This window comes from Littorina saxatilis, linkage group LG10 (genome assembly GCF_037325665.1).
Source record: "Littorina saxatilis isolate snail1 linkage group LG10, US_GU_Lsax_2.0, whole genome shotgun sequence".
NCBI classification, from domain to species: domain Eukaryota; kingdom Metazoa; phylum Mollusca; class Gastropoda; order Littorinimorpha; family Littorinidae; genus Littorina; species Littorina saxatilis.
In genome coordinates this window covers 4546330-4558984 of record NC_090254.1, presented here as the reverse complement: position 1 = coordinate 4558984, position 12655 = coordinate 4546330, and the positions used below count along the sequence as shown (strand labels likewise).

Below are 12655 nucleotides of genomic sequence, written 5' to 3'. Positions count from 1 at the left end.
AGAGAGAGAGAGAGAGAGAGAGAGAGAGAGAGAGAGAGAGAGAGAGAGAGACTGACTTTTCCTTGTGTTGCTGGTTGTATCTGAGGAGCTCAATGCAGCGTCCCAGTGTGAGAAGGGAGGTGTTGATGTTCCCCGCCTCCTTCAGTCGGTCGCCAGTCGTATGGGTCTTTGAGTGCCGCTCCGACCCGGCCAGGTCACACAGCGACAACCTGCACACCACACAGTCATGACAGAATCATCTCTAGTTCACATCAGCCGCATCAGTCTACAGACCCTGTATTCTCTGAGTTTCTGTTAAACTTGTCAAGTTAAAAATTAGTAATCGGATGACCAAAATAGTAATCCAGGCGCCAACATTAGCAACACAAACCTTACATGAAGCACATTTGAAAATTGTAGTCTGCCTTCACAAATTATTTGAGAAAATATCCTTTTCGGTTAAATCAAAAACGTATCGGGATTTCGTGATGACAGATGGATTTGAAACATAGGGAGATTCCAAACAAACTTGGGAGGGTTGGCAGCTATGCATACCGCATTTGCTAAAATGTGAAACGCTGGACCTTACAGATCTATTCGACCGACCATCTAAATTAACCAAAGATCAAAGTGCCCACAGTGGGACACACAAACAAAGTGAAACCAATACATCCCGGAATATACGGCGGTATAAACAGTGATGGCGCTAGTATTTGTTCAAACCGGTACACAAACGTTTATGATGCAAACAGTCCAGAAAAAAACGGTAGGCTGGTCATTGGAACCAGTATGAGTCCAACTCAGAGTACTGTTTTTTTTGTTTTACCAGCGAAAAAAAACAGTAGTTCTAAAAATCAACCGGGAGGTCATACCGACAGCCAATTTTGTTCCCGGTATTTTCTCATTTCAACCGGTAATATACCAGTAATTACCGGTTAACGCCTTTACTGTATTAGACTATTGCCCAACAAGCAGAAGCAAAAACAACTTACATGCTGACACGAGCCATCCTGGGGTTGCCTTTATCCGGCACTCGGATGACTTTGATGTTGAAAATGCAGTGACTGAAAATGACAAGGGAAGTTTAGTGAAGTTAGCAAATCCATGGAATGGTAATTATTTACACCGCTGCTTGCAAAACGTGTCAAAATGTATAAATAATTATATGTGTGCAAACACTTTTGCAGCTCATACCATAACCAGACATGGGATTCAGAAAAAGTGATAATTAAGGTAAAAGAAGGTGGTGTATGGGGGCCTGCTGCGGCCCCCAGTAGGGTCCAGGGGCGTTGCCCCTGGTCGGGGTCTGTGGGCGTTTTAGACACACAAAAATGGCCCTGAAATGCATATTTCAGCTTAATCATAGAGCTTGTATATCAATGGCAATAACAACAATTCAAACAACAGGGAAACATATGAAAGAAAATTGATTTTTTTCTTCTTTACCTCACCTTGAATTAAAGCAGAAATGTTTTCCATGAGTAGAAAATAGTTTGTCAGAGTCCACTGCAAGTTTAGTGTCTTTTTCATGGAGACAACAATGGTGTGGTGGCACTGTGTTAAACACAGCATGTATCAAGTCTAAAGCATCGCCAACTTTCACGTCTTGTGTCTTCTGGCCTTTCTCGTCTTTCCAGCTCAATGATACAACTTCATCGAGCCAGTCGAATCTCCAGAGATTTTTCTTGTACTTCTGCTGGTCAATTTCCCGGGCTAGAACGGTTTCGTCTCGCTTTAGCTTCCTCATCATTTTGGCAGGTGGCTCGAAGCGATGTAAAAATGGCGCCGAATCATTCTCATACGGTATGCTTATACTGAATCCCCGATAGCTACGTTGAAACGGTGTTCCCATACGGATCGACCAGCAACAGTCTGATCGTTTTAGGAACCAACCGTTCAAGAATAGTATGGAATGGAGCGTCGCGATCAGCGGACCGGCCGAAAAACTTGGGTCTATACCTACATATACCCCAAAATTTTCTCAGCGGATTTGCACGAATCTCAAGAATGATCCATGGAGCCTAAAAATTTACGGAATTCCGTAAATTTACGGAAGAATCCCATGTCTGATAACAAAAGTTCACCATCTGGAAACACTAATCCAAACATTTCAATCTAGTCCATACACACTGACACAAGTCTTACCGCTGCAAATCACAGCGTATGTGCAACCTTTGTTGATTCATCAGACAAGCTTTCAAACTGGTAGCAAACAAGAAACAGTTCCATACGCAGACATCAGGAATCTTTCATCTCAATTTTTACTCTAATTACTGATACATGAAGTCAACTATTCACTGCTTTATACATTGGTGAAACCTAGGAAAAACAAACTGACTGAAAAGTATGAGGCAGAGGTCTAGGGGCCGCACTTGCCAGTTCATAACATCAGCTAGCCTAAGACTAGGGGCTGCACTTGCCAGTTCATAACATCAGCTAGCCTAAGACTAGGGGCCGCACTTGCCAGTTCATAACATCAGCTAGCCCAAGACTAGGGGCCGCACTTGCCAGTTCATAACATCAGCTAGCCTAAAACTAGGGGCCGCACTTGCCAGTTCATAACATCAGCTAGCCCAAGACTAGGGGCTGCACTTGCCAGTTCATAACATCAGCTAGCCTAAGACTAGGGGCCGCACTTGCCAGTTCATAACATCAGCTAGCCTAAGACTAGGGGCCGCACTTGCCAGTTCATAACATCAGCTAGCCTAAGACTATGAGTCGCACTTGCCAGTTCATAACATCAGCTAGCCTAAGACTAGGGGCCGCACTTGCCAGTTCATAACATCAGCTAGCCTAAGACTAGGGGCCGCACTTGCCAGTTCATAACATCAGCTAGCCCAAGACTAGGGGCCGCACTTGCCAGTTCATAACATCAGCTAGCCTAAGACTAGGGGCTGCACTTGCCAGTTCATAACATCAGCTAGCCTAAAACTAGGGGCCGCACTTGCCAGTTCATAACATCAGCTAGCCTAAGACTAGGGGCCGCACTTGCCAGTTCATAACATCAGCTAGCCCAAGACTAGGGGCTGCACTTGCCAGTTCATAACATCAGCTAGCCTAAGACTAGGGGCCGCACTTGCCAGTTCATAACATCAGCTAGCCTAAGACTAGGGGCCGCACTTGCCAGTTCATAACATCAGCTAGCCTAAGACTATGAGTCGCACTTGCCAGTTCATAACATCAGCTAGCCTAAGACTATGAGTCGCACAAGTGTAAAGAAAAATATAACAAGAAGGGCAAAGCCCATACGACTCACATGCTTTACACATTTTTCCTACCAAAATACATGTGACCTTGACCCAAGGTCAAGGTCATCCAAGGTCATGCAACACAAAGCTGTTAATTCAAGACATAGGAAGTACAATGTTGCTTATTGGCTCTTTCTACCATGAGATATGGTCACTTTTAGTGGTTCACTACCTTATTTTGGTCACATTTCATAAGGGTCAAAGTGACCTTGACCTTGATCATATGTGACCAAATGTGTCTCATGATGAAAGCATAACATGTGCCCCACATAATTTTTAAGTTTGAAACAGTTATCTTCCATAGTTCAGGGTCAAGGTCACTTCAAAATATGTATACAATCCAACTTTGAAGAGCTCCTGTGACCTTGACCTTGAAGCAAGGCAAACCAAGCTGGTATCAAAAGATGGGGCTTACTTTGCCCTATATATCATATATAGGTGAGGTATTGAATCTCAAAAACTTCAGAGAAAATGTGAAAAATAGCTGTTTTTTAGGCAACATTTATGGCCCCTGCGACCTTGACCTTGAAGCAAGGTCAAGATGCTATGTATGTTTTTTGGGGCCTTGTCATCATACACCATCTTGCCAAATTTGGTACTGATAGACTGAATAGTGTCCAAGAAATATCCAACGTTAAAGTTTTCCGGACGGACGTCCGGACGGACGGACGGACGGACGACTCGGGTGAGTACATAGACTCACTTTTGCTTCGCATGTGAGTCAAAAATGTGTTGCCTATGAAAAGCGTACCTGCGAGAAGAGCAGTGGTTGAGGCGAGTGCAGGCGGTCTTCAGGTTTCTTTGCCCGATGGTCAGCAGTTTGTACGCCTCGTCAGCAGACGTCACGTTGATCTCTTTCAACCCTGCACACATTCAACCAGCCACAAGTTCCATCACAACAGAACTGCCAACCCCTGTCAAGCCTTAAGTGTACCAATTTAGATTTTTTTTTTCAGCATAGCAAATGGTGTTTAAGTGTAACATTTTCTAAAATGTATTCCCGCATTTATCATTTATGCCATCTTGCACAAGAATAGACATTTTTAATAAAGTTTCCAGAGAATGCAGGAACATTAAATGCCCATTGGAGAGTGTCTGCACTGCCACTTTTCTGTGAAGACGATGTTGTATGACCCATTTTGTGACCGCTACACGGAGTGAGAAGCAGATACGAGTACCATGACCCATTGTGTGACCGCTACACGGAGTGAGAAGCAGATACGAGTACCATGACCCACAAAAAAAGAGGGAACCGTTCCATGCTTATGACTGTGTTAAAGCGTAGCAGTCAGTAGCTGTGGACCTATACTGTACTTGAAACGTGCAATGGAAGTAAACACAGACAAAGTGCTAAACCAGTTGAACTTAATTTTATTTTATTATCTTCATAAACTGCAGAAAAGTATGACACACAATGCAAAATAACTTATTTTGTCTATATCCCTTTTAGTTTGAGTCAGTTCACAGAAAGTAACTCCATTCCCATATATTTTGTTCAACTGACTGGTAGGTTGTTAGATTCATATGCCATGTTGCCAACCAAATAGCAAACGTCGCAGAAAATCTGCAGATGTTTTGGCAAAAAATGTCAAACTCTCTCTCACCTTTGATGTAGGGACTCCCCCGTCTGTCGTCACTAAGTTTCAGCACCGGGCGCTTGGCGTTCTTCTTCTTGGGCAAGGGTTCGAGAAGGTCGAAGATCTGCTCGTTGTAGATCTCGGCAAAGCTGACCCACACGGAGAACCTGATCTGTCCCTGCACCGTCACGTCAATGGCCGTCTCTTCTCGCACACGGTTCTCCACCTCCGCTATCAGCGACTCCTGGCTGTCGTGCAGGCCTGTCATTGCAACAAACACGTGGGCATGAGCAAGGATTACAGACGGGAAAATAAAATATCAGAGAATAATGTTTCCATTTTCCCATAATAGAAAATCGGAGAAAAGAAAGCAACAACAGGGGGTCAATGGGGTGAAGCCCCTGCAAAATAAGAGCATTTAAGCGTGTGGTTTTTTTTTAATACAATTATAAGCCACTACATGCAATCTTAAACATTTTTATAAAAGTTTTCATCTGTTTTCTAAATCCAGAAACTAACACAAAAGCCCGGAGGCATCGATGATGATTTACAAGATGGTTTTGAAAAGGGGGGACCTCAAGACCAACAAAAACCCACAAAGAAAAAAACCAGCAAGAGACCAAAGTATCTCAGTTCAATACACAGGGTCCCCACTGGTTTTTAGAAACAAAATTCCATGACTTTTCCATGACTTTCCATGAGCCTCAATAACATTTTCCATGACTAGATCCACAGGTCGCCATTTCCGAACACGCAAACTTTTTACGTCTTGTCACTGCCAGTTTTGACACTGGCTTGCTTTGCACTGAATTTGCGTCAGTTTCTATGCAGTGTCTCTTCGACAAGCAAGTCAAGCATTTGCTACGCAGTCAGATTATCGGTAATGTTTGCTGGTCCTGTCATTTCACTAAACTGGACCAGCCACTGTTTGTATCCATCTGCACTTTCGTAAATTCCGTTTCGTAACCGTCACTGTGACTTGACGAACTGTCATTTTGTTCACCGCGATACACAGTTCATTGCGAAGATGTTCCTCGGTAATTCGTTCCAATTCCGCATACTTTTTGTTGTCAAGAAACAACTCGAAAGAAAGTTTCAAACTCATCATCCTCCATCTTGCTTGTCGAAGCGCTAAAGTACTTTATCGATGCAAAAACAAAAGCAGAAAACTTCGACGAAACCGACTCAAATGCAGCGCAGACGACACGACGAGATAACGGAAGGAAGTGAGCCTCGCTTTGGCTCAAGTGCCATTAAAAATACCGTTATTCTCGTATGCAAACACGAACGAGAAGTTGGTCATACGAACAAGCCTTGTGCTGGCGACGCAAATCGCCGCTGGCTGGCAAAGGGTATACGAACAAGCCTTGTGCTGGCGACGTAAATCGCCGCTGGCGTGCTAAAGGTAAAAAAAAAAATTTCTTTCTTATTTTTGTTAAATTCCATGACTTTCCATGGCTTGAATTGAAATTCCATGACTTTCCAGGCCTGGAAAATTAAAAATCAAATTCCATGACTTTCCAGGTTTTCCATGACCTGTACGAACCCTGAATACAACTTTACATTCTGTAGAAACTTATACTAAAAGCCTAAGAGTAAGAGACCACAGTATCTCAGTTCAATACAACTTTACATTTTGTAGAAACTTATACTAAAAGCCTAAGAGACCACAGTATCTCAGTTCAATACAACTTTACATTTTGTAGAAACTTATACTAAAAGCCTAAGAGATCACAGTATCTCAGTTCAATACAACTTTACATTTTGTAGAAACTTATACTAAAAGCCTAAGAGATCACAGTATCTCAGTTCAATACAACTTTACATTTTGTAGAAACTTATACTAAAAGCCTAAGAGACAACAGTATCTCAGTTCAATGCAACTTTACATTTTGTAGAAACTTATACTAAAAGCCTAAGCACAAGAGGGCTGTTCATACACCAACAAATCCAAATGTCTCAATGACTAAGGAGACCTAGAAGTTGATTCTTCAATAGTTTCAAGAAGTTGGGCAGACCATAGACCATTTATCCTGGACCGCCAACTAGCTCTCTCTCCGCTCTTTCTCTCTATTACGAGGTAGCGGCCTCTCGCATTTAGGAACCTACGCTTACAAGCCTTTCAGAAATCAGGGGGACGTGATATCCGGTGTCGATTGTAAACATGGACGAAGTTGCCGAGGTAAGTTCTGAAAATGCTAAAATAAACTCAGCAAAAGTGCATATGGAACATGTTTTTCGATGAGTTTTGTTAAGTTTAGTTTGGAGTTTTGGAAAATCCAGTTCATTGTCACCTCCCATTGTCACAAATAACTGGAGCGTGCTTTCTTTTCACTGTCTTCGAATCGCTCGCCTTTCAAACCGGACGCGACGCGCCCCTGAAAGTCGAGAGTCGTAACCTCGAAGGGTCACGTGACGAGTTGGCGGTCCAGGCTATTTGGTCTATGGGCAGACATACAGTAACACACACAGAATAGAGCCAGGCATGGGAATTCTCCTTGGATCCTCGGATTTCCGAGAAAAAAAATCAAGGAAAAAAATGACAAAGAGAATCTGCCTAGTAAAGTATGACCAATGTCCTCCATAAAACCATCCCTTCATTCAAAGAGATTCCACCTGCGTGAGTCACTTTTGCAAATAGTTCGAAAGAGCCTACAAGTGGCGAATGCAAAGCGGGCGATAGTAATGTTGAACGCAGTTCAGTAGGTTAAGGCCTCCTTATCGATTTATTAGAAGAGATGTTGCTGTTTACAAGTGTGTGAAAGAGTAAGCGTATTCAAATAGTATTTATTCAGTTAAAGGATTAAAATGATCGTTGGTAACTGGCAATACAAAACATGTATTAAATTTGGTCAGGTTTTTTGCTGTGTAAAATTCATTAAACATACTTCCAGAATGTGCCTGATTGCACAGATCCTAATCTAGATTTCCAAAAAAAATCCAGGGGACCCCGGACACCCCTAGTTTTTCTTTAAATCAATTCCCATGCCCGAGAGCGTTCAATAGAGCAGCCAGTACCTGGTTTCTTGTCGGCACAGGTAGAGGAGTCGGAGTGGCCTGTGGCGTTCATCACAGACTGGTCTGAGGCGTCGTCGCCCAGCAGTGTCATCACGTCGTGGTCCTGAACACACACAACACTTTATGCACCTTTTACATACAACATATAAACAGTTATTTCACTCACATAACCCCCACCCCCCCTTATAAAAATAATGAAATCAAAGTGCACATAAAATATCAAAAAGGAATTCTTCATGATGATTTAATGACAAAAGCTAAGAGGCATGGTAAATCACTAAATGGGGTGTGGGTGCATGTGCGGTATAATAATTTACTGTCTGGAAAACTTCACAGCAACTTGCATCATGGACCAATCGATCCTCTTGTTTTGTTTAGACCTCCCTTATTACTTATATTTATCAATATTTTTATCTGGCAGACTTTTGAAAGGCTCAACAAACAGTTATAAGCACGGCCTCATGCACCCACCAACAACAGGCCGAAATAGTTATCAAAATATCAAGCACGCCTATTAAACACGAATACACAAAGCCATGAAAAAACAACCTGAAGACCCAAATCCAAAAACAAAGAGACTGCCAACGTTCCAAAATTCAGAATAAACAAGAAGAGCAAACGCTCGATCGAGTCACTTTCGCAGTTCTGAATATTATATGAGGCATCAGATGGACAGGAAGAAATTGCTATTCACAACACAATGAGTCACGTTCACATAAAATTTGAGCCCGGTCACTTTTATAGTTTCCGAGAAAAGCCCAACGTTAAGTTGTGTGTTGCCGAACAGAAAAGGCTAGTTATCTCCCTTGTTTTTCTGATAACGTTCGTAAAAGGCTACAGATGTAAATACTTTGATGTAAAGAATAATCCTACAAAGTTTCAATCACATCCGATGAACTTTGTCAAAGATATAAAATGTCTAATTTTTCCTTTGACGCTGACCTGTGACCTTGAAAAAGGTCAAAGGTCAACGAAACCATCGTTAAAGTGTAGAGGTCATTGGAGGTCACGACTAAACAAAATATGAGCCCGATCGCTTTGATAGTTTCCGAGAAAAGTTTGTCAAAGATATAAAATGTCTAATTTTTCCTTTGACGCTGACCTGTGACCTTGAAAAAGGTCAAAGGTCAACGAAACCATCGTTAAAGTGTAGAGGTCATTGGAGGTCACGACTAAACAAAATATGAGCCCGATCGCTTTGATAGTTTCCGAGAAAAGTCCAACGTTAAGGTGGTGTCTACGGACGGCCGGCCGGCCGGACAGACTAACACTGACCGATTACATAGAGTCACTTTTTCTCAAGTGACTCAAAAACCCAAGAAAGGTAAGTTGTTGGAACGTTTGTTATTGACAATTTGTGAGTGTAACGTATTGTTTTGTCAAAAACAAACGTTCCCACAACTTACCTTTCTTGGGTTTTTTAGTCTGAAGACCCAAGACAGCAACATAAGGACGACAGAGCTTCTCTATTTCTGACATCGCTAGAACAAACTGAAGACCCAAGACAGCAACATAAGGACGACAGAGCTTCTCTATTTCTGACATCGCTAGAACAAACTGAAGACCCAAAATAGAAACATAAGGCCAACAAAGCCGCTCTATTTCTGACCTCGCTAGAGTTGAGTTTGAGGGTTCTCTCCTTCAACTTGCGTTCTGTCTCCTCCTGCTCTGGGGAGAGCTTGACCACGTCGCAGAACATGTGGGGCTTGAGGTCCATGCCTGGCCACTGCTTGCCGTTGATGCTGTTGAACAGAACGTCAAGTCCACGCGGCAAAACGCCGGCATTCCGAGGGTTACCTGCACAAATACGACAAAGGGAGGGAAATTTGCTTCCAAAGCTGAATTGTAGACAGTAACAATAACATAAATGATGAATATAAACTTAAATTAAGTAAGAGCTTCGAATATGATAGGTAGCGAGAGAGAGAGAGTAAATGCCCGCGAAGCTTCAGCCAATCAGCCCTTATAGGGGCTAAAGAACGGCGCAAGCATGTGCGTAGGCCTGTTTTTAACTGCATGCTTGGAACACTTAACACTTTCGCGACGGGAGGTGACTATATTAGTAATAGCGCTGCAACGCCCACGGACGGGAAGTGACTATTTTAGTATTAGACATACAAGGTACACGACTCGTGATTGCTTCCCGGTTTTTGAAGCTTGCAGTAAATTGAGTTGTTTCCCTTGACACACTTGGTGTGCCCTTCCGCCATATGCAATATTAGCCTGATTTGTGCGGTTTTTTCGAGAAAAAAAATGAATCGAAGGCGAGCCTTGTCACGGGAGGAGATTCTCCGGATGTTGGATCTTGAGGACCCTGTAGATCATGATTCCGACGTGTTGTTTTCGCCTCAAGAAAGCGATAATAGCAGTGATATTGAGGATGAAACAGTCCTGTTGTTGCTGCTAGTATGAGTCGGCAAACTACACGTGTTAGGGTGGTACTGCATGAATCTTCGAATGTGTAGTTGCAAGGGGGGCGTGGCAGCACTGATAACAATGGATGGCTGGAGCCTAATCCTTTTGGAAATGTTCATAGGTGTACAGTTGGGACTTTGTTGTGAAAATGTGACTTATATTCAATATGGATTACCTAGACATCATTTGGTGAGTGTCACAGTTTTCTTTCATTTGAGTCAGGATGCTGTGAGTGAATGCGGAATTTGCTTGTTTTTTTCTTTGTACTGTCTCCTTATTTCTGTGTAGAATTTTAACAATATTTCAGCTAATTCATAGGTTTTACACCTTGTTTGGTTATAAAATTATTTATAATACTTTCTGTTAAAAAATAACTTTTAAAAAAGCAGTGGAAAAGAAAACACACACAAAAAAACGTTAAAAAACACAAATTATCCCCCTTTCACCCCCCCCTTTGCTAAAACAAATCGCGTGACAAACTTATAAATAGCACGACTGAACTGGGCATCCATTTTTTAATTAGTACACAAAATTTGGTGGTGATTGGACTTAATTCAAGCTTGCTAGACAGATTTCTTTACAGTTACTGTTTTTTGGGAAGTTTCTTGGTGGCAAGCTTGGGCAGGCAGGACGTTAACGCCGTGGCAATGCTAGTCACAATAGTGTTAATCCCCAATCTGTACACTCAATTTTTTTAAATAAAAGAATATACGCCAATAACCAGGTTAGGTCCTTGTTTTGATCAATATTTCAACAGATAAACCGCCTTCGTCAGGATGGTGAGAAAGTACGCAATGACTGCTCAATGTTTGTGTATGCATGCAATGAAATCTCCGGAGGGCTAGGTGATATAAACCACCAAAACTCACATACTTTGATGCTACCTTTCAATTTCATTACAGCAGTCTCCAAACTTAGAAGGTAAACCACAGGCAAAACAACTTCAAACGAACCACAACCGACATACCTTGTATTGTGTACGTCTTTCCAGAGTTTGTGACACCATAAGTAAAGACCAGACAGTTCTGGCCTTCAATAAAGTCCTGCACCAGCTTGAGCATAGTGCTGTCGAAGAACTCTTTCTGCGTGGTGGACTCTGGGAAGACCTTGGAGAAGGTAAATGTGTGTGACGCCTTGTTGAGGCCGTACAGCTGGGCCTTGTACGTGTGAGAGTCCTTGGGGGCATTGGCCTTCACCATGTTGTTGTTCTGCACCACCACACACCCCTAGAATAACAAACACACCACCATTATTTCTCTCATCTTATAGTTATACTTCAGCACGGCAACATCATGGTTGCCACTCTGAAAAAAAGAAAACTAACTGTGTTACAGGGGCAAAGCCCTCTCTATAGTACAAACTAAAGGTTTTAGGAGAATTGAAACCATTGAAATCAGCAACAATATCAGCATTATTCAAAGTGAAAGTTCATTGTACAACCACAACTGACAAAGACCTACTGAGCTACTCAAAAAATAAATAATGCAACCAATCCAGGTTGCCCTTCAAGTTCAACAAAACAAAGTCTTGGTTGCACTGACGATGCAGCCTTTACTCTCTCTACAGTTCCATCTACGGCCATGTGACAGTACTTGTCAACTGGAGAGCCTGTCTCAAAGTTTAAAAAGACTGTTGAAACTTGAACTTAAGTTAAAGAAAAGAAGGTGAAAAATATCCAAGGAAAAACTGGATCATAAGTGTACCAGAGAAAAGGTAGTGGCTGGAATTTGATGGGGAGAAGATGGTGTGTTCTTTTTGACGAAAATTTCCAAAATGAGAATGACATCCTTCAAACTTGAAAACATCAAGTCCCATGAGACGACTACTCGACGCTGACTGTCTGTAATTCAAAGTGTAATGACTACGCAGGGCCCGATCAACTGAGACATTCTTGTCAAAAACTGTTGCTATCATTGATTAAGTCAATTAATTTAACTATTTTGTGCGCTAAAAGTAAAAATTAAAATAAATCTAACAATCTTGCATACTTTAGCTGTTACGTTTCAGGATAGTAACTTTCTTGAAGTTACTACAACTAGCCTGGCTGGCGAGTAACATTCTAACAATTTTGAGATTTGACCATCGATGGACTGGACAAAAAAAAAGATAGAATACTAATTTTACTATTAGTATTACTACACACAATTTACACAAGCTTCAAACTCAAAGCCACAAACAAGCTGAATAAATCATTAAATGTGTTTGTTTTTTACACAGAGGGACAATTAAAATTTAAAGTGCATTATTTACGATGATTTACCTGATTTTCATCTCCTTCAGCTTCCTGGCCTGAGAAGGGTCTGACACGAAGAAAGACGCTCATGCGCTCGTCACTCACTACGTCCAAAGGCATGGTTTTGTCGAAGTCATCCAGTAAGTTTCTCTTCATTGGATCTTTGTAGATCCTGGCCTTTTCCT

General features: G+C 41.9%; 1 protein-coding gene across 1 annotated transcript in view; it reads right to left on the bottom strand.

Moving 5' to 3' along the window:
- The window catches only part of LOC138979130 (kinesin-like protein KIF20B), an 87016-nt gene that overhangs the window by 73725 nt on the left and 636 nt on the right, over positions 1–12655 (bottom strand). Inside the window, exons 2-9 of the mRNA XM_070351940.1 lie at positions 12498–12655; positions 11205–11463; positions 9432–9619; positions 7823–7925; positions 4832–5065; positions 3979–4090; positions 972–1043; positions 57–209 (exon numbers count right to left, since the gene is read on the bottom strand). The exon at positions 12498–12655 is cut by the window's right edge and continues 97 nt beyond it. Coding sequence (XP_070208041.1) covers positions 57–209; positions 972–1043; positions 3979–4090; positions 4832–5065; positions 7823–7925; positions 9432–9619; positions 11205–11463; positions 12498–12655 — 1279 coding nt within the window. The remainder of the gene's footprint in view (positions 1–56; positions 210–971; positions 1044–3978; positions 4091–4831; positions 5066–7822; positions 7926–9431; positions 9620–11204; positions 11464–12497) is intronic.